Consider the following 23706-nt stretch of genomic DNA (forward strand, 5'->3'; position numbering starts at 1 on the left):
AGCTGATAAATGAAATTATGAGCGGAAATGTGGTAAAACACATATATGGTATCACAATGGACTCTATAGCCTAAGTGTGTCCTTCGTGGACAGCCAATAAAACCTAACCTAACCTAGGCTGCGTTTAGCAGAAAAAAGCACTAGGAAGCGCTTGTAAGCAAAATGGCGATTGTTAAACGGTAAGCGCTGTCAAATAGTAAATAGCTATTTTCCTCTAGGACGCTAAGTTAGCTTTAACAGGGGAACCTAACCTAATTTAAATATATGTTTGTGAATAATTCATATTAAAAATTTACCAATAATGAATAATATATTAAATAATGTACAAATATACTAATTATATAACTTTACAAACAACTTAAGGAGTATAAAGCTATTATTTAAATAAATGTTTGCAAAATAAATAAGCAAAATGGCGGATTGTGTCAGCGCAACTGAAGTTAGCAAACATGTCCTGGCCGAAAACTGTATAAATAATATTGACCGAATTGCTTCGGAAAAATTATTATCATATAATTGGGGTCAAAATTAACAAAAAATGTTCTTAGACATTTTTCTCTAAACCCTTCAGTTTTCGAGTAAAAATTTCGTAAAATTTGAAAAACGCGATTTCTACGATTTTCATCTCTCAAAAAGTGTATGAAAAAAATGAGATTATATCGCACCGTATGGGCGTAAAGAGAAAAAGCACAAGTTCGGATGAATATGACTTTGTTTAGTACTCTCAGGCTAGTATTTACTTCGACTGCTCCCATAAAAATCTACTAACGAGGAGTCGATTCCTCGGTTAAATGCTTCGTTTCTTATAGTAATCACATTAGAGTTTCCAAAGCAATTGTAGTTATGTCGAATTTTGTTGTCTTTAATTTTAAAATAATCGATTATTATAAATTATAATCATAGTGTTATAAAATTATAAGGTCTATGAAGCGAAACAGTTGTACGTGATAGACAACATATTCAGTAAAACAATTTTTTTTTATAGGTATCATTTTTTACGATAATTATACTTCTAAGAATTACTTCCATGACTGGTTACTTAAAACAATATATTGATGTTTTAAGTAAGAAAATCATCACTAGCGGTCATTGACTACCAGCTGGTCTATACTCCAGCACATCACGTGTTCATTTTATACCAAATACTGTATGAGTTATTAAATTTGCAGAAAGACCAAGGGCTATATAAATTCAATATCGACACTTGCAAAAAATCTTAACAGTTCTTTCACAAGGTCAACCAAAATTTTTTTTTAAAGAATATCAGAATTTACAAAATATTGGTATTTTTTACTATCAAATCGTGCAAGAGAAAGTAAAAGTGGATACTTTTTATTCAACTGGCGCTGCACGCAATATATTATCATCGGATGGCAAATTTAAATACTTGATTGTTAATTGTTAAGAGCACGAGCGAAAAATCACCCAAAAATAAGATATTTTCTGTTCTATACATGCTAGAAAGATGGGATTTTAACCAAAGGACCCAAATCAAGTCAAATAAGTAGAAAAATAGAAAATGAAATTTTTCAAAGTTTTCTGTAAATTTGAACTTATTTCGAATGCATTGGTGAAAATCTCATCATTTTAGCATGTATAAAACAAAAAATATTTTATTTTTGGTTTTTTTCATATTTTACAAATTTTTTACTAGAACAAGTGAAAACAAACAATTGACTGAGTTAATTGTTGAAATACCATGCATAGTCAGTCTTGATTTCTTTATCACATAACACATACAAACATGTGACACATACATAACTGATATTCAAGTATAGTACATATTATAAAATTTCCGCAAAATTGGCGCCCTCACGGGTAAACAGTGATGTTTACGAAAAAATGTTTCAAACAAAAGTTGTTTAATTTTTGATAAGGAACATTTTTCACATTTATACTTTTGTTCTATCTCTAACGGTTTACAAGATGGGTCCTACGGACCCAAGACCCAATTGACCTATGATGCTCATTTACGAACTTGACCTCACTTTTTACGTCCTGAGTACGCTGTAAAAATTTCAGCTCGATATCTTTTTTCGTTTTTGAGTTATCGTGTCCACAGATGGACGGACGGACGGACGTACAACCGGAAATGGACTAATTATGTGATTTTATGAACACATATGACAAAATTTTTTTCCTAGCATCATTAGTTTTAAGCGTTACAAACTTGGCACTAAACTTAATATACTATGTATATTTCATATATACATGGTATAAAAATTGAGGGTTTAGAGAAAAATGTCTAAGAACATTTTTTATTATTTTTGACCCCAATTATATGATAAAATTTTTTCGAAGTGATTCGGTGATTTATTTGTTTAAAAAATTACTTTAAACGATATTCTACTTTTAACAAAAAGAAGACTTCAAAAGAAAAACTTTTCCAAAACAAATTAATTTGCACTAAAAAGTAAAAAAATAACGATAATATAATGTAGTTAAAATTATTGTTATTTTTGTAGTCGGTGTCAGTTAAGGAAACAACTATGACAGAACAGTTTGCTACATTAGCTAGGCTGACACCGACTCCAAAAATAACAATAATTTTAACTACATTATATTATCGTTATTTTTTTACTTTTTACTGCACATTAATTTGTTTTGAAAAAGTTTTTCTTTTGAAATCGGTTTTCTTTTTGTTAACAGTTTTTTTTATTTTGTGATTTTTAGTGAATCTGAAGTACACTAATTAATTTGGCGTGATATTGATTTATTCGTCCTCTTGTCATGCAAATTTAAGACTTATGGTTTTCTCATGGATGCCGTTGTTAGAACTGAGCCAATATGAAATGGGAACACGGGAAGCACTAGCTTTCAAATAGATAAAGAATCATCGAAGTCGGTCTCCCAGTCAAAAGTTCAAAATAAATAAAAAATATAGTCGAATTAAGAATCTTCTTTTTTTTGTTTGAAGTCGGTTAAAAAATAATTTTAAAATAGGATGATTTTTTTGTAAAAAATTACCCATAGGTTTTTAAAAAACCTTCGAATAATGTTTCAATTTTTTGAAAAATATTATGTCATTGTAATGAGCAGTAGTAAGTATACGTTGTTCAAAGAATGATCGAGAAGCTATAACGACCAACGAGTACTGTAAACTTACAGCAATAAATAAAAATAATAGTAACATAACAAATATTGAGTTGAGTATGTACATGAATATTTTGCAAGCTGTCTATGGGTACATCTGAATATTTAAAATTAAAAAGGTATAAATAAAATTTAGAAATAGCCTAATATATAAAAGAATTCGTCAAGTAGAACTAGATTATATACTTATGGTTCCATAAAATTATATTTAGATTTTAGTTTGCGTATAAGAAGATTTGCAAATTCGCAAATATAAAATTAAACGAGGTATTGCGTATGTTTTGATGCTACGGAATTAATTATTATTATCGAAAAAAACAAGATTGCATATATATTCTTTTTAAAAGATTGAAAGCAGATAAATTTCTGAAGATGATTTTTTTTCTAGGTTCAGCAATACTTAGATATGTTTACTAATTTTTTATCACTTCAGATGAAAAATTCTCATTGCACGGGCAGAAAAGTGAAGTTGGTTTTTGAAAATTTTTAGAAGTACGTAAAATATGAATGTTTAAAATTCCTAATTAAACAAAGAGGAAGATATAGGTTAGTGACGTCATTGTCCGATATCACCATAGAGATTACACGTAAAATACATATGAGACTTTGTTTTGCTAAAAGGAGATGGACAACAATCTTTGAATGCTTATAACTTCTTTGTTTTTTAATCAATTTTAATTTCACTTTCAAATTTTACCATTGTATCACCTTTTTATGCTTAATATGGTAAAGTCGACATCACGAAACTACCGGTATTGAAAAAATTTGAAATACAAAATCTTTTATTTCCTTTTGGACCACAATCTTCTATTTGAAAAAAGCTAAGAAGCCTATTCATTGTACTGAGATTAAATTTTATAATATTGGCTTCCAAAATTACATTCTCTGTTTATATGAAAGTGGTGATGATATGGAGGGAGAACTGAAATTGAGGATGAATAATCGAATATTTTCAAATATACGCAAATCTGGTACCATAGACAAACTTTAATAAGACGATTCAAACATATTAATGGAATGGAAATGAGCGACACTAGCGCATCTCTTGAGGGTTACACGAACTCTTTTGAAGATAATAAAATCATCTTTTTGACTGTTACATGTATACCTTACATAACCAAACTGTTATAACATCGGCTAATCTACCAAAATTTTTTAAAATGACATCATCAAAATTTTGAATTCATATAATCCTTAATAGTGCACTGTCTTTTAAACGTTTGCCTATGTCTGGTATTAAATAAAAGGGCATGATATGTACATTAAAAACTGTAAGTTACAAGAAAATCAGTTCAATTGTTGAAAAGTTGTGAATTCTTTCACCGGGGATTTAATATTTATGTCTGGTACCAAATAATTTTTAATGTTATGTACATAAAAAATCTGTAAGTTACATGAAAATCAGTTCAGCCGTTTAACAGTTGTGAACTCTTTCGTCGAGGACTTATCAAATTTCATAAAATTTACTAGATACTTCTCATCTATTTCCATTCAACCAAAATGTCCCACAGTGATGTGTGTCGGGTTAGCCAACAGCTAGCCAATCAATATTTTTTTTATACAAATCAATATAACTACATAAACTGATAAGGTTCTCGTTTTCCCCTACACCCCTATGCATATATACATAAAACAATCACCTCAAATAGAATTATACAGAGAGTAGTCAGTGCGTCTGCTTGTAGATTCTCCTAAAAAACGTTACTATTGAATACACGTTATCGCGCAGTCGCCAGTTGTGTCATTATTGTGGGAGGTATAGTAAGTGGTGTGTATTTGAACTGATATAGTGAATTGCCTGCCTTTGTTGCAGCGATAATATTTGAAAAAAAAATATATAAATTATAATAAAAAATGTTCAACTCAATACAACGTATTATTATGTGAGTACATTACAAAAAAAATTCATTATGTAACTCATGTATCAGAGAATGTTGTGTAGAAAAAGAATTTTGGCTCATAACCTTTTTTTTTTTTTGCGAAGAGTGGATCATTTTTTTAGGTAGTCCCATTCATATATACACACACTGTTTGGTAATTTTTATGTGTATATTTATATTTACGACAGCGATCGATAAACGAAAGCTGTTTAAAAATAAGTAAAAATTATTTTTAATCAGCTTTGCCCTTGGGATTAAAAGCTCAGGTTTTTTTTTTCTTTTTTTTTTTTCGTTTATGTAATGCTAACGAATATACCTAAAGATTTCCCCCCTGCTTTTCGATACGAACCTACTACTAGTCCAGTGACCTATATGTATATATTGCAATATTATATATTTAGAAGTTATTTCACGTTTGACATATTTTTTTATGGGAAGTATAACTGTCATTTTTGTTAGTTGAAGGTAAACTTGATCGTTTTAAAGTTTTTTAATTTTTTTGCTGTAATAATTTGCATATGTTATAAAAAAAAAAACTTGTTTTTTTGACATATTGCAATTTTTTTTTTTTCAAACGGAAATTAAATAATTAATAGCTTCTTGAAATAATTTGTTTATTATTTTAATATTTAAAAAGAGAAATATCTTAAAATAATTTGTTTATTATTTTAATATTTAAAAAGAGAAAAAAAATTCAATACTTTATGAAAAAAGTGTTCATTTGTATCCCAGTTTTTTTTATAAAATGTTTAAAAATAATTTAGTAACTTAGCTGGGAAAAATAAAAAAAGTTGTGTAAAAATGAATCATTAAAAGATTAAATAATTTTATAGCTTGCATTTTTTTATCTGTAATTTTCTATTCAGTGTTTGAGTTTCTATTAAGTGTAAAGTTTGGATAATATTACCGTCATTTTATTTTATTGTATACGATTCGAATGAAATTTTGTATGCAAGGGATTTCGGGAACGAAAAATCGATCTAACGGGGTTTCATATTTAGAAAACGTCGTTTGATCCTTGTTTTCAGGAAAAACTGAAACATTGACTGCAAAATATGACTCTTCCTGACATCTATTGGCGAGCATATACATTTGACGTGACGTTTTGGTTGATAGATAAAATACCGAGCAAAGGTTGGTCATTCAGGTACTATTTTAGTATTTTACTGAACGAGAAGAAAACAAGAATAATAAATTTTGACCTATTGCCAAGTAGAGCTTTTGTCCAGGGGGTGATAACCACTCCTTCTAGGGGATCGGGGAATATGTGTTGAAAATGACAACGGGAATCAATAAAGTAATAGCAGTTCTGATTTTGATGATTTTTAAAAAAATATTTCTTTTTATATATTATTTAAAATCAGAAATCTTTCACAGGGAGGGGGGGAATAATCTAGGATCTGTAATGTACCGATTGGTATATCAGCGCCCAGTCTTAATCACAAATGATAGAAATTTCGAGAGGATATTGATTTTATTCTAAAAGTGTTATTTAAGAAAGGATTTTTCCAAATGTACTCCCTTAAAGAGTGAAATGAGGGATAAATACGATAAATAATGATTTTCCACACCCAAAGCTAAAAGCTGGAGTGGATCATATTGGTTATTATACCATGTATATGAAATATACCAAGGTATACTAAGTTTAGTCCCAAGTTTGTAACGCTTAAAAATATTGATCCTATGAACAAAATTTTGGTATAGGTGTTCATAAAATTACTTAATTAGTCCATTTCCGCTTGTCTGTCTGTCTGTCTGTCGTGATGACAGACAAGCTGAAATTTTTACAGCTTACTCAGGACGTAAAAAGTGAGATCGAGTTCGTAAATGGGCAATATAGGTCAATTGGGCCTTGGTTCCATAGGACCCATTTTGTAAACCGTTAGAGATAGAACAAAAGTTTAAATGTAAAAAATGTTCCTTATAAAAAAATAAACAACTTTTGTTTAAAACATTTTTTCGTAAACATCGCTGTTTACCCGTGAGGGCACAAATTGTAATACTATGGTAATATCAGTTATATATGTGTGACATGTATGTATGTGCAATGTGACAGAGTAATCAACACTGTCTATACATGGTATTTCAACAATTAACTCAGTCAATTGTTTGTTTTCACTTGTTCTAATTTACAATTAATACAACACCAATTTTAGCAGAGTTTTTTTAATTACAAAAAGGCAAAGAGAATTTTACAAGAAAACTTGATTTTACAAGATTTGAATTGAACAGTCATACAATATTATTTTATTTATAACAATATGTTGCTATGAAAATCACTGCATGTTTTTATTTATTTTTTTATTCACCTAATGGTACAAGAGCTCGCAACGTCGACAAAAAAAGAATTTTATTATTGCTGATTTTATGATATGTTGTTCCCCTTGCTCTTTCTGTTAGAGCTTGGGCGGTCTGGCTGCCGGAAGTGGTTGCGTTTAGTATTGCGCAGCCTAAATGTACAGGTCATAATACTAAATTTTAAAAGAATTTTATTATGTCTGTAATTTTAATATTATGTTATTTAAGTATACAAAAACCTTAAATTAATTTGCCAGACGGTAATTATTATTAAAATTACAGACATAATAAAAATCTTTTAAAATTTAGTATTATAACCTGTACATTTAGGCTGCGCAGACCGTCCAAGCTCTAACAGAAAGAGCAAGGGGAACAACATATCATAAAATCAGCAATAATAAAATTCGCTCTCGAAAACGTTGCGAGCTCCTATACTATAAAGGTGAGATTTCACGTTTTGTACATTTTTTTTATTGAGGACAAAATTTTATTCCAACATGCACTGCACTACGCTTATTAGGGAACAACTAAAAAAAATATCGATTTTTTTCTACTTGATGTTTAATTAGAAAAATTTCTGATAATTGATATCATAATGACATTTTAGTGTAGGTAAATAAATTTATGCTTGAAGTGTTTTTAATAATTTCAATATTTCAATATTTAGTTACGTTTTATCATTGATGCGTGTCAATTTTTCAATTTAAAACTTCATAATGGATTTTTTAAATTGAAAAACAAAATAAAATTACAAAAAACTAAGGCCAAATATTATATTTAAAAAAGGATAAATTAATAAAAATAAAATTTGTCCTTTACACGTTCTCATTGTTCAATTTTTATGGTCATAATGTTTGCACTAAGTGACTAGTTGTCAGTTTATTTAAAACAAACCACAGTGCTAAAGGGAAAAAATTATAAGCGAAAAATTCCTTAGAAGTTTTATGGTTCGATGTACCACAAATGAGATATGATTTAATTCATTTAAAGAGTTTGCCTGGGAACTCCTCCCCAATCTGAAAATAAAAACTGAATTTGTTATACCATGTATATATGAAATATACATAGTATATTAAGTTTAGTCCAAAGTTTGTAACGCTTAAAAATATTGATGCTAGGAAAAAAATTTTGTCATAGGTGTTCATAAAATCACCTAATTAGTCTATTTCCGGTTGTCTGTCCGTCCGTCTGTGGACACGATAACTCAAAAACGAAAAAAGATATCGAGCTGAAATTTTTACAGCGGACTCAGGACGTAAAAAGTGAGGTCAAGTTCGTAAATGAGCATCATAGGCCAATTGGGTCTTGGGTCCGTAGGACCTATTTTGTAAACCGTTAGAGATAGAACAAAAGTTTAAATGTAAAAAATGTTATCAAAAATTAAACAACTTTTGTTTGAAACATTGTTTCCTAAACATCACTGTTTGAAAGTGAGGGTTTCGCCAATTAGGCGAAAATTTTATAATATGTACTATACTTGATTATCAGTTATGTATGTCACATGTTTGTATGTGTAATGTGATAAAGAAATCAACACTGACTATGCATGGTATTTCAACAAGTAACTCAGTCAATTGTTTGTTTTCACTTGTTTAGTTTGAATTTGACTCTGACATTCAAACATCTAAATCAGATAAATGTAAAAGAAATCAGGCAAGCTACAAATAAATGTACACACCAATCAAACTTTTTCCTCTTACCCGACTACGCCATGCAAAGAAGTGGTAATGTGTCTATCAGGTTATATATATATGTATATTTGTTCCTTTGCAGCACACTAGAGACCAAACGTCTGGTCCGATTTCAATAATTCTTACGATAATCGATTTGTCTTTCACTTCAGTAAACGATGAGGAAAAAAGAAGAAATATCTAAATTTTGACCTATTCGTTGAGTGCGTAGTCATGATACGGACAATAAAATCGATGCCAGCGCTTCCAGTGAAAAATTTTGGCGTTAAAGGAGGCTGTTATGACCAATTTGCAATTCTTTACATGTTAATGTTATAGAAAATGTCAAATTAAATTTATTGAAAAACACATTAATTAATTAAACTTAATGCATTAAAAATTGTGAAAATAAAAAATCAAATTGCACAAATACTATTTTTTAAATGTAAATTATCATTATTATTTATTCAAATTTGTGAGACAATAATATTAAATTTTCAATGTAAGTCATAAATGCAATCCATACAATTATATATGCATCCATACAATTCTATAATTAAAGTGTGTACCGTTACCATGGAAACGCTTTAAGCTTTGTTCGCCCTCTAGATCAAAATTTATATGGTGTTTAGTGGTGTTTTTGTCCAGGGATTGGAAAAATATATGTTAAAAATGACAACGTGAATTAATAGAGCGATGAAAGCAAAAAGTGTCATTCAAGTATATTTCGAAAAGTTAATACTTTACGAGCTATTGGCGATTGAAATTCAGAGTATTTAACGTTAAATAACTAAAAAATATGACGTTTTTTGAAAAAGTATATCATACACTTTTAAAGTACTATAAAAACCTTGAAAAAGGAAAAAGTTTCAATTCATTTGCATGAAAATTACAGAGTTTTAATGAAAAGAAAGTTGCTCGTCCCTTTTTTTTACAGTTTCGAATATATATTTTTTATAATATTGGAATTTAAAAGCAAAAAAAAGAGCTAAATTTTTATTCCCTTAGGTTTTAAGTACCTATATAAAGTAAATTGGAATTTTAGTTCTAGTGGTAAATGCATCAGTTTTTGTGCTGAATAAAATATAAAACAAGTGAAAACAAACAATTGACTGAGTTACTTGCTGAAATACCATGTATAGATAGTGTTGATTACTCTATCACATTACATATACATATATGTCACACATACATAACTGATATTCTCATATTAATACATACTATACAATTTGTGCCTAATTTGCACCCTCACGGGTAAACAGTGATGTTTAGGAGGAAATATTTCAAACAAAAGTTGTTTATTTTTTGATAAGGAACATTTTTTACATTTAAACTTTTGTTCTATCCTCTAACGATTTACAATATGGGTCCTACGGACCCAAGACTCAATTGACCTATGATGCTCATTTACGAGCTCGACCACACTTTCTACATTCTGAGTACGCTGTAAAAATTTAAGCATGATATCTTTTTTCGTTTTTGAGTTATCGTGTTGACGAATAGACAACCGGAATTGGACTAATTAGGTGATTTTATGAACACCTATACCAAAATTTTGTTCGTACCATCAATATATTTTTAAGCGTTACAAACTTGGGACTAAACTTAATATACCTTGTATATTTCATATATACATGGTATAATAGGCATGAACATTTTTCGATAGAAAAACTATGATTGGAGTATTTAAAAATACAGTTTGAAACATAAAGTTTCATACAAAATTTGTCTGATCTGGTTATCAAATGGGTGAAAATCTGATAACCAGAAATGGGATGATGGTAAATCTCTACCGCTGGTATTCGTTTATAACTTTAACTCATGGTATTATAACTTCCTGTAATTGGCTTACACAACCAAAATTCAGGCTTTTTTACTATATTTATCCTCTTGGATTAAATTTTCCCACGCATTTTATGTTCGAGGCATCCTTAACCAGGAAGTATTTTTGTATCTATCATTTATATGAAACGCACATTTCATTGAGTTTGAAATAATAATTATATTGTTTTTACATCTCTTAAAAAAATGTATTTTCGGACTGACTTAATTATGTTTGTAAAATTTAAAGCAACGACTACGTCATTTATGTTCTCATAGACTAAATAAATGAATAGGTAAACATAGGTGGCTACCACCGACACCTACCTAGGTTGCTTCACATGAGTTTTGTAATAATTATAACAATAACTCGCTAAGTAGTATGATATTATTATGTACAGAGTGTCCCATTTAAGATGAAAACGCCCACATATTTTTGTTATTTATAAAAATATCGATTTGATACAGTCAATCTAGACGAAAAAAAGGATGGAACTGGAAAAAAGTTCAATGGTGGGTCTGAGGTTATAGATCGTTAGGGGGGCATGTAAATAACTTTAAAAAAAATTAAGAGAATTTTTCGTTCCGCTGTTTTTGAGAAAATCCAAAAAAATTTTGGAATGCGTTTTTCTCGGAATCTATTGGTTTAAGGGAAAAGTTTTTCAAATAAATAATGTAGAGGACGTTGTCAACTACATTTTATGTCATTGGAGCAACGTCATACGAGTTAAATTACAAAAAGTAGGTGGCGCTAAAGTATCAAAAAAAGGGTTTTTCACGATTAAGAAAAAATTATTTTTTTTGTAAAAATGTAAATGAGAAAGTTGTTTGACTCAAAATTAGTTTCAACTTTAAACAACACACCGTTTCCGAGCTATAGGGCGAGTCGGCATAGTACGAACAAAGGACCGGTTTCTAACATCTGCCTAACTGTCTATGAATAGTACATTTTTCAGTTCCTGTGTGAGTTTTGGAGAGTAAAGGTCTGAAAATTTTGATATCAAGTTCATTTTCTATTCTTTTATTTCATGAAAATTGCAAATATTAAAATATTATGAAATAAAAAAATTTTGAATTGCAATATATAAGTTATTGTAAACAATTTTTCACTTCTATGTTTTGTTAATACATTGGTAATAAATAAATAATACATTGGTAACGTTGTTAACTGTTTATTTCAATATTTGTCAAAAAAAATTTACTGCAGTTGAAAGTATTTTCGAACAATCAATTCAATTTTAAATTCTACAACAATCTCAAACACAGCACGGCATAAAATGTCCGATGTGTACTCTTCAGCAAGCTGTATTTCAAAAACGGTAAGTTTCACAAAAAAAATTGTTGAAATAAAAGTTGAAGCTAATTTTGAGTCAAACAACTTTCTTATTTACACTTTTACAAAAAAATCATTTTTTCTTAATGAAAATCGTGAAAAACCCTTTTTTTGATACTTTAGCGCCACCTACTTTTTGTAATTTAACTCGTATGACGTTGCTCCAATGACATAAAATGTAGTTGACAATGTCCTCTACATTTTTTATCTGAAAAACTTTTCCCTTAAACCAATAGATTCCGAGAAAAACGCATTCCAAAATTTTTTTGGATTTTCTCAAAAACAGCGGAACGAAAAATTTTCTTAATTTTTTTTAAAGTTATTTACATGCCCCCCTAACGATCTATAACCTCAGATCCACCATGGAATTTTTTTCCAGTCAAAATGCCAGATTGACTGTACTAATTTGAAATTTTGCAACAGTCATGCAGGGAGATGGATCACATTCTTTAAGATACTTAACCGAAATCAAAACTTAAAACTCAGCCAACTGCAAATTGACAAATAGACCCGATTCTTAAAATTTTGCCTCACGTCAAAAATGGTTAGAGATATCGAAAACAAATATGAGAAAAAGTTACTTAGAATATTTGTTTATACCCAATAAACCGATTTTCATGATAAAATTCGAATTTTAATTTTTTAATTATTTTGAACCACACTCATAATTATTACAAGTTTATTGAAATAATTGAAGACATAACACTATTAAATTATCAATTTGTCCAGATTTTATATTCCATAGCACACTTATTATAAAAGTTTATTTTTTTATTTTATAACTAGTGTGCTATGGAATGTTAAAACTGGACAAATTGATAATTTAAGACTGTCATATGTATTCAAATATTTCAATAAACTTAAATAATTTTGAGTGTGGACCAAAATAATAAAAAAATTTAAAATGATAATTTTGTCATGAAAATCGGTTTATGGGTATAAAAAAATATTCTAAGCAACTTTCTCTAATAATTTTTTTTCGATATTCTAATCATCTCTGATTTTAATTAACTTTTAAGCTCAAGTCTATTTTCAAGATCATTTTAAGATCAAGGTCAAATGATCTTAAAATTAGAATTTCAGGTCAAAGTCATGGACACACGCAGAAGAATGTCCTCTGTTGTCTATGACAACTTTTGGCTAAAGCATTTTTCTGTGTTTATCTTCCAATAATGACATATTTTTCCGAAAGCTAACAATTTTCGAAAAAAATGTTTTAAATAAAAAATGTGATTTTTGTTATGAGGATCAACTTTCTAATTTAAAGTGTTATTCTATTTCTTACCGTTTAGAATCCAAATGTACTATTAAAGCAAATCGAAGAACTAGATCCAATCTGGTGCCAGAACATGATGTCCGTCCCTCACCAAACTCGTAAACTTATGATTAAGTTATTTTTTGATTGATTAATTACAAAACAAGTTATAAACCATAAAAGATTAAAATGGTCCACCCTGTATGTAATATGCAAACATTTGGATCATGCTGATCGCCGAATGTTACGGAATGCTGACAACAATTGAATATATAACACATCATAAATTACTAACCTTGAATACGATGCGATGATTACTGAGGATATCAAAGCAGAGTAAATATCTCAATTAATCATTATAAAGCTATATTATTATTATTATTATACCATGATTATATGAAATATATCAAGGTATATTAAGTTTAGTCCTAAGTTTGTAACACTTAAAAATATTGATGCTATGACCAAAATTTTGGTATAGGTGTTCATAAAATCACCTAATTAGTTCATTTCCGTCTGTCTGTCTGTCTGTCGTCTGTCATCACGATTACTCAAAAAAGAATACAGATATCAAGCAGAAATTTTTATAGCGTGCTTAGTATTAAAAAGTGAGGTTGAGTTCGTAAATGAGTAACATAGGTCAATTGGGTCTTGGTTTCGCAGGACCCATCTTGTAAACCGTTAGAGATAGAACAAAAGTTTAAATGTAAAAAATGTTCCTTATAAACAACTTTTGTTTGAAACATTTTTTCGTAAACATCACTGTTTACCTGTGAGAGTGTAAATTATGCGCAAAGTGTATATACAGGGTGTTCTGTTATTGACTGCAGATCGTCGGCCTACAGAATAAGCTCATAAAGATGAAGGATAAAGTCATTTACCAATTTTGGATTTGAGCTCTAGTTTGGGCGCTACAGGTATGGCAAAAATTGATAAATTTGTTCATTCACTGACTATGATTCGATAACCAACAGCCAAGAATAATCAGTAGATATTAGTATATTTCATTCAAGAATATTAAACTAAAGAAGGGATATGAACTGATTTCAATTGGATTATATCATTTTGAAAAAACATTTTAAAAAAGTATTTGATTGGTTTAGTCAAATCCTACTTTTTTTATTTTTATTATATTTTTCCAAGAAAACATTAGATTCTTAGTAAAAAAACAAATTAAGTCATAAAAGGCGTTATTTTAATTTAACGTATACAAACAAAAAAACGCCTATGCTGACGTAATTTGTTTTTTTACCAATTGCATTTTAAGTTTTAATAATTTTGTTTGTTTACGATAAATTAAAACAACGCCTTTTATGACTTAATTTGTTTTTTTACTAAGAATCTAATGTTTTCTTGGAAAAATATAATAAAAATAAAAAAAGTAGGATTTGACCAAACCAATCAAATACTTTTTTAAAATGTTTTTTCAAAATGATATAATCCAATTGAAATCAGTTCATATCCCTTCTTTAGTTTAATATTCTTGAATGAAATATACTAATATCTACTGATTATCATTGGCTGCTGGTTGTCGAATCATAGACAGTGAATGAACAAATTTATCAATTTTTGCCATACCTGTAGCGCCCAAACTAGGGCTCAAATCCAAAATTGGTAAATGACTTTTTCCTTCGTCTTTATGAGCTTATTCTGTAGGCCGACGATCTGCAGTCAATAACAGAACACCCTGTATACTATGTATGTTATGGCTATATCAGTTATGTATGTGGTGTGACATGTATAGGCATATGTGTAAAATGATTGAGTAATCAACATTGTCTATACATGGTATTTCAACAATTAACTCAGTCAATTGTTTGTTTTCACTTGTTATTACTCATATGGATGATTGGATATATGGGTGTTATACAAATTAAAATATAATGTAGTCCAATAACAATAAAAAAATTGTAAACAAAAACAAAAAAGTTATATCATACATGTAAAGAAAAATCTAAAGAAATCCAGAAGAACAAAATAAAAAAAATAAACGGACCCACCCAATAACAATAAAAATAAGTACAGATCTAGAATGAATGATATATATACATGCTATATTATAAAAAATTTTAATGTCTGCATATAAAATTAATGATTGATTAAACATAGATACTATTTTTTTTTTTTTTAATCTGTTCAGTATTCAATCAAATTAAATTGTTTTTATTTAAATAACTATTAATTATTATGTTTGTAGGTAAAAAATTGAGAACCATTTTTACCAAAAAAAATTATTGTTTAATTAAATTAATAATTAAAAAATTTTAAAAAAAATTTATTTTTCATTACTTTTTTTCATTTGTTAATTTTCAAATGTTAATAACAAATTGAAAAATCAAAATTTTAAAATTTTAAAAACGGTAATTTATTTGTAAGCCTAATAAGAATAACTTCACGGAGGGAAAAAAATTTTGGGGTTTTAATTTAATAATTATCGGAGATTTTATGTTAACATTCTGTATAGAAAAAATTGTTAGTTAACAATTAGATAACTAATGGAAAAATTGGGAAAAACCACGGATTATTGTTTATTCATGTATCTCAAAACTACATTAATTTTTTTATTTATTAATATTCATATTTTATATGTTTAAATAATTTTTTTTGTTAGTAGGTCTCAGAGAAAAACGCGCGCGAGAGCCAAACTTGGCGTATCTTGCGCTATTTTCAAGGCTCTGTAAAAATTATAAATATGGAGATACAATTTCGGCATTTGGGACTTTATTTTAGGAAATTTCTTCATCTTTTTGGATCTTTTTTCAGATTTTGAAAATTTTCAATATTTTTTGAGTTATTCAAAAAAAACTGAGCCCCCTATTATATTTTTCACTTAATTGTTTATAACTTTTGCAATTTTTTTCAGCGCCATTTCGGATTTTTCAGTAAACTTTCTACATAAAATTACGAATCGAATGACACCTGTTTCATAATTTTCGGAGAATATACAAAAAAGTTAGAAAAAATCGTAGATGTTAACTAGACTAAAAGTATGATCTGTAAAGATGACTTTATAATAGATCAAAAATATAAGAATCAAGTCACGTTTACATGTGAAAACTTTTGTTTGACATTTAAACTTGAAAACAGGTTATGTTTATGATTTAAAATAGTGTCCGGTTTAATGTAATATTAATTCAATGATTTTATTTTTAAATGAATTAAATTAATTGGATACAATTGAAATGCATACTGCGGCTTCCCTATTTTATTTATGGCACATAAAAATATGATTATGCATAGTAGTTAGTCACGAAGTGTTCCGACCAACATTTATTTTTATTTTTTGGGCCTCCACACACGAACACGAGGTGCCTTGGAAAAGAAATCATCAAGTAGTAAATCTCGCTATCCCTGTAATCTTTTTATGACCTTCGATATTTTTCTTCAATTTTTGTACGAGCGACAGGGTAATTTAATATTTTGGATAAAAGGCTTGATATATGAGGTTAGACTTCTAAATCAATTCTGATAATTTTAGACAGGGTTGCCTGATTAAATAATAAATAAATCACTTCAAAAATAGGCATATTTAACATTGGTTTTATATGGAACAATTGAAAACAAACAATTGACTGAGTTAATTGTTGAAATACCATGCATAAATAGTGTTAATTACTGTATCACATTGCTCATACATATACAATTTGTATAAGACATACTATTCAATTTACGCTTAATTTGCGCCCTCACGGGTAAACAATGATGTTTACGAAAAAATGTTTCAAACAAAAATTGTTTATTTTTTGTTCTATCCCTAACGGTTTACAAGATGGGTCCTACGGACGCAAGACCCAATTGACCAATTGACCAATGTTTCTCATTTACGGATTCGACCTCACTTTTTACGTTCTAAACACTCTATAAAAATTTCAGCTTGGTATCGCTTTTCGTTTTTGAGTAATCGTGATGACAGACGGACACACGACAGACGACAGACAAACAAGTGAAAATGGACTAATTAGGTGATTCTATGAACACCTTTACCAAAATTTTGGTCGTAGCATCAATATTTTTAAGCGTTACAAACTTGGGACTAAACTTAGTATACCTTGCATATTACATATATGCATGGTATAAATATATATTTTCAATTGTGATGGTAAAAATTATATTATAACTTGACAATATAAGACAAAAAGTAAGAATACAATTTTTCGATATTTGGACTAATTTTCAAAGTATCGAAAATTGAAAATTTTATTTAATTATTTAACTTTCGATATTTCAAAAACCAAGGCAGATAAAGAAAAATTTTATTCTTATTTTTCGTCTATATTCATGAAGTTATAACAAAATTACTCATCAAAAATGACAAGAAGAAACAAATAATTTCAATCACGACTCTAAACTTGTCTTGGCGTTCGTACTATCTTAAGTTATTTTTTATTTGTTAATAACAAAACGAACTATGACTCATAATAAATTAAAATGATACACCCTGTATTACACACATCTTGAATCCTTCATTGTATATAATTTCAAATAAAAATATTTACATTAATTGCAAAGCATTTCGTGTTAAATGTTTAACAAAACATTGACCAACTAATTCACACTTGTTTTAACAAAACAACAACCATCTTTAAACTGCTAATAATAAATAAATTTAATAAAAAATCATTATGTTAATTTGTTACGCACAGTTAAATAACTAAATTTTTTTTAAATATTTATTTTCGTTTCGCAATTTAAAGTTTTATCAAAAGAATGAAATTATTCTTTTTATTACACTCTGTATTGCATAGTCAAAATGTACACGCCTTTTACAAATATAGTATAGTCGAATTATAATAAGTTGGAAAATGTATAAAACCTGTCAGACAGCACCGATTTCAAAAATTCTTTTTTTTTACGTGTTCCTTAGAGCTGACACAATTTGTTAAGAGGCTAAGTTAGAATTTTAACAATTTAGTACAATGAAACTAAATATCTAAAAGCAAAAAAATGTTGTATCTTGGAAATTTTTCACAGTTGTTTATTAGGCTGTAAAAACTTTGTATCCAAAAATCGGCCACTCAGGGCAGGAGATGCTTAACCCCTTTTTTCGAGGGTAATTGGGGGATTTCAATCAGTTTCTTTTACTAATTACAAACAAACAAACAAAAAAAGCTTGATTAAAACTACTCCTCAAAAAGAGTGGATTCAGCACTCTCTGAGTGACCGACTTTTGGGTACGAACTTTTTACAACCTAATAAACAACTGTGGAAAATTTCAAAGATCCAACATATTTTTCCTTATTACCTTGATTTTATACCATGTATATGAAATATATCAAGGTATATTAAGTTTGATCCCAAGTTTGTAACGCTTAAAAATATTGATGACGAACAAAAATTTGGTATAGGTGTACCAAAAATCACCTAATTAGTCTGTTTTCGGTTGTCTGTCTGTCAACACAATAACTCAAAAACGAAAAGGGATTTCAATTTGATATTTTTATAGCGTGCTTTGGACGTAAAAAGTAAGGTAGAGTTCGTACATGAGCAGCATAGGTCAATTGGGTCTTGGATCCGTAGGACCCTTCTTGTAAACCGTTAGAGATAGAACAAAAGTTTAAATATAAAAAATGTTCCTTGTAAAAAAAAAAAAACTTTTGGTTGAAACATTTTTTCGTAAACATCACTGTTTCCCGCGAGGGCGCAAATTAGGTACAAATTATTTAGTAAGTATTATATGGGAATATGAGTTACATGTGTGTGGCTATCCAAGAGTGGGTATCTTTCTTTATTTACATGACGTAAAAAAACAATCGATTGGGTCATCAAAACTGTCTATACATGGTATTTCAACAGTTAACTCAGTCAATTGGTCAATTGTTTGTTTTCACTGTTTTATTTAATTTTGTTTGCTAATTACTTTTTATGCAAATGGGAAATTTATCAGCAAATAATATCATAAATACATATTTTTGCTCATTATCTTATCATTTTTTCTGTAAATTTAATTATTACAAAGACATTTCCAATTTATCGAATATCTAAAACACAAAAGGAATTTCCGGATTAGTTTTTTAGTGTTCACAATTTTTATGTGCTTAATCAAATTTAGTGTGCTATCAACGAAATAAAATCATTCTTTTCAATCTTAATTCGTGATATTTCAAAATAAACAAAATATTTCAACAAATATTTGATTTTAGTCCAAGCAAATTTGCAACAAAACTAATACATTATTTCTTTAGTCTGTTTCATGACCACGCGATATCTTCTTTATTTCTTTATCAAATTCCATGATTTACCTATCATTTTAAAGCTTATCGTACTTGCAGCTTATTTTTTTCCCTAAAAATTTGTGCACCTTTGAACATTTTTAGACTATACTAAACGTATAAAATAAAAAAAACTTTTATCCAAAAGAAAACCGACCTCAAAATAAAAACTTATCCAAAACATTAAAATGCACTAAAAAGTAAAAAAAATAACGATAATATAATGTAGTTAAAATTATTGTTAATTTTGGAGAACAGTTTGCTACATTAGCTTGGCTGACACCGACTCCAAAAATAACATTAATTTTAACTACATTATATTATCGTTATTTATTTATTTTTTAGTGCATTTTAATTTGTTTTGGATATTTTTTACTTTGAAGTCGGTTTTCTTTTGGATAAAAGTTTTTTTTTTTTTTTTGTGATTTTTAGTGAATCTGAAATACAATCACTAATGTAATATTTATTACTAAAAAAGAATCATCGAAATCGGTTGGCGTGATATTGAGTTACTCGTCCTCTTGTCGCGCATACTTAATGCAAATTTAAGACCTTTATGATTTTCTCATGGATGCTATCAGGATGCTTCTGTTATCAGAACTCGACCAAAATGAAATGGGATCACACGGGAATCACCACCTTTCAAATAGATAAAGAATCATCGGTTCACCCAGTCGAAAGTTCTGAGGTAACAAACATTAAAAAAAACAAAATACAGTCGAATTGATAATCTCTTCCTTTTTTGTTTGAAGTCGGTTAAAGATTTCCTACATTTAAAAACATTTTGGATGTAAAAACTCCTCTATGTATTCAAAATTTATGAGAGCAAAGTTTTAAGCCTTAAAACTTTAAATGCATATTTATATTATTTTCCATTATTTCCATATACATACAGAGTGGACCATTTTAATTTATTATGACTCATTTTGCAGTTAATCAATAAAAAAAAACTCAACAAAAATTGCAGAGTTTGATGCCGGGACATCATGTTCTGAATGATTTTTATTGTTCTTGATAACTTTTATCTAAAGAAGCGTATTTTATTTCGATTAAATACAATAATGGAATATTTTTAAGTCGCACAGCACGATTTTTGAAAAAAATGTTTTAAATAAAAATATTAGTTTTTTATGAGGATCAACTTTCTAATTTAAAGTGTTTACTTTACTGTTACTCGCAAATCTAGGTCCAATCTGATGTTAGAAAATGATGGCCCCCATCAAAGTCTGCAAATTTTGTTTTAGTTATTTTTTTATTGGTTAAAAAGGAGCTATTTGCCATTATAAATTAAAATATATATAGAAATTATGGAAAAATATTATATAAATTTGTAATTCAAGTATTATTTTAACCACAAAATGCCAGTAAAACCCAAGCATTGCCTTGGCAAATCCTTCCAAGGAAATACTTTTAAAAATTAAAAACCCTTTAAAAACTTATTTCAGAGTTTAAGGTAGTACGAGCGCCAAGGCAATTTTAGATTTAGGGTTGAAATTATTTGTACCTTATTTTCAACTTTGATGATGAATTTTGTTTTAACTTCATGAATGTAGACGAAAAATAAGAATAACATTTTTCGATATCTGCCTTGGTTTTTGAAATATCAAAAACTAAATAATTAAACAAAAGTTTTCAATTTTTGATATTTTGAAAATTACTCCAAATATCGAAAATTTTTATTCTTACTTTTCGTCTTATATTGTCAAGTTATAATATAATTCGCCATCAAAATTGAAAATAAATATTAAATAATTTCTTTTTAAATTTCCACCAATTGTAGTTTTGGAGAAATCTATGAAAACATATCATCCATGAAGTCATTTATTTATTTAAATAATTAGGCAACCCTCCCCTAAAATTTTCAGAATTAATTTAGACTTAGTCGAACTTCATATAAAAAAAATCAAGCTTTTTATTTAAAATTGCCTTGGTGCTCGTACATCCTTAAGTACCCAAATGTCTTATTTTCTTGGAGTAGGCATTTTTTGATAACAAATCGTGTTATACCAATATTTTAATATGACTTCGTATACAAAATTTTACTTTCATTTTAAAACATTTCCAGTTGTTTACTTTTTTTTAGTAGCTGAATCCTACGTAGCATAGTTTTGCCACACCCTTAACCCAAACAAAAGTAAAAATTTGTTAAAAAACATAACATAACAATAATATATGGTACACACAAATTAATGTGATTGTTATTAATATAATAAAAAGAAACCACATAGGTAGGTAACTCATATACTTAGGTTTTAACGCATAAACACAGGTGGTTTTACGTTGTGTGAAATATATAATTAGCGTTCTGAGTTGTCGATACGATATCAAGGTCAAGGCGATAATATACCTATTACCTATGTATGTATGTAATGTTTATTTACAATATTATTACTTATCTTTAAGGTAGTTTGCACCTAAACTCACTTTTAATAATCTATATATATAAAAAGAGAGTGTTTGTTTGTAAGTCCCCGATTTTCCCTAAAACTAACCATTGACCTTCGGTAGGGGATTATGTCATTGGGTAGCCCTTAGGCTCCCATTGTGAATAAGGGAGTTTGGTGGGGGTGGAATTAAAAATGATGAGGAATTCATAGAAAATAGATTAAAAAATAGTTCTAATAATTTTCAATAGATGGCGCCACTGTCAATAGTACAATTTTCACTAGATGGCGCTACTGGCGCAAATGTCAATAGTACAATTTTCACTAGATGGCGCTACTGGCGCAAATGTCTTTCGATTTTTCTCGAAAATTCTGGAATGTTCAATGGATTTCTATCGAATTTTCTAGAATTTTCTCGAATATTCTGGAATGTTCTATGGATTTCTATCGAATTTTCTAGAACTTTCTCGAATATTCTCGACTGTTGTATGGATTTTTATTGAATTTTATCAAACTTTCTCGAACAATCTGGAATGTTCCATGGATTTCTGTCGAATTTTCTAGAATTTTCTCGAACATTCTGGAATGTTCTATGGATTTCTATCGAATTTTCTAGAATTTTCTCGAACATTCTGGAATGTTCTATGGATTTCTATCGAATTTTCTAGAACTTTCTCGAATATTCTGGAATGTTCCATGGGTTTCTATCGATCTTTCCCTTACTTTTCCGTACACACAGAGAGTGTAGACATAATATTGGGATCGGCCAAAAAAATCTTACTGTTCCGTACACACAGAGAGAATTTAAAAAAAAGTCTTTCATTTAACAATTTTGATATTTAAATGTGCAAAAACAACCCAGCGAAGCGGGTTTAACAGCTAGTCATTTTAATATTAGGGTTACCACCTCGGTCAGGTCTCTCGTCCAGCACACTATGAAGTCGGTGTTGGAACGGGGGGCAGTCTAATTTCGTCATATTTAATTTATTTCAATTACATCAAAAATATATTAAGAATGAAGTAACATAAATATATTAGAAATTTGCACATTTTTTCCATCATTTTGCACAAAAACTATCAGTTAGTTTGTTTTGGCATTAATCCTTAAGTATCTATCAACACTTAATCACAAGGTACAGACATACAAATTTTACACAAGTAGGACTCGAAACAAAACGAACAACATGAAAATTCTGCAAGAACGTGACTAAATAGAACGAATATAAAGGTTTTACAACTGCCTTCTTAACGTGATACCAAGAAAATAGCTGAAAAGTTCTATAAACACTAAAATCATGAACAAAATCAATTCTCACTACTCTAGTGGCTGAGGTCAAATCCATCGTGTTGACCACTGACCACGCGGTGGCCCGGCAAAATTTACGAAAGCCCGGCAGCCCGACAAAACCATCCAAGCCCGTCACTGCCGCGCGAGACCCGAGCAGATGGCAACTTTGTTAATAATACAATGAATAAGCCGGAAAAATGTGTCGAAAGTAGGAAAAGTGGGGAGGCAGAACCGATTTGAATGAAACTTTATGTAACGTCTTTATAGGATCTCAAAAAATATTCTCAGCCAATTTAACCTAGTCATAAAGGAGTATAGTGCCTCAGCGAAGGGCATATGTAGCCCAAATTTTTTTGAAATGCTTATTCTGGCTTAAAATTGTCATCTACTAGGTATTTTTGGTCACTGAATATGGATCCGATGTCAGTTTACATAAATTCTGTCATGTATTCCAAAAATCGTGCCATTATTGACC

At 28.9% G+C, this 23706-nt stretch overlaps 1 protein-coding gene across 1 annotated transcript in view; it reads left to right on the plus strand.

Moving 5' to 3' along the window:
• The first annotated feature begins 4827 nt into the window (after nucleotides 1-4827).
• The window catches only part of LOC123293949 (NADP-dependent malic enzyme), a 43723-nt gene continuing 24844 nt past the window's right edge, over nucleotides 4828-23706 (plus strand). Inside the window, exon 1 of the mRNA XM_044874960.1 lies at nucleotides 4828-4976. Within this exon, the coding sequence (XP_044730895.1) occupies nucleotides 4948-4976 (29 nt within the window). The 5' untranslated portion in view covers nucleotides 4828-4947. The remainder of the gene's footprint in view (nucleotides 4977-23706) is intronic.

Source organism: Chrysoperla carnea, chromosome 2 (genome assembly GCF_905475395.1).
Source record: "Chrysoperla carnea chromosome 2, inChrCarn1.1, whole genome shotgun sequence".
Lineage (NCBI taxonomy): Eukaryota > Metazoa > Arthropoda > Insecta > Neuroptera > Chrysopidae > Chrysoperla > Chrysoperla carnea.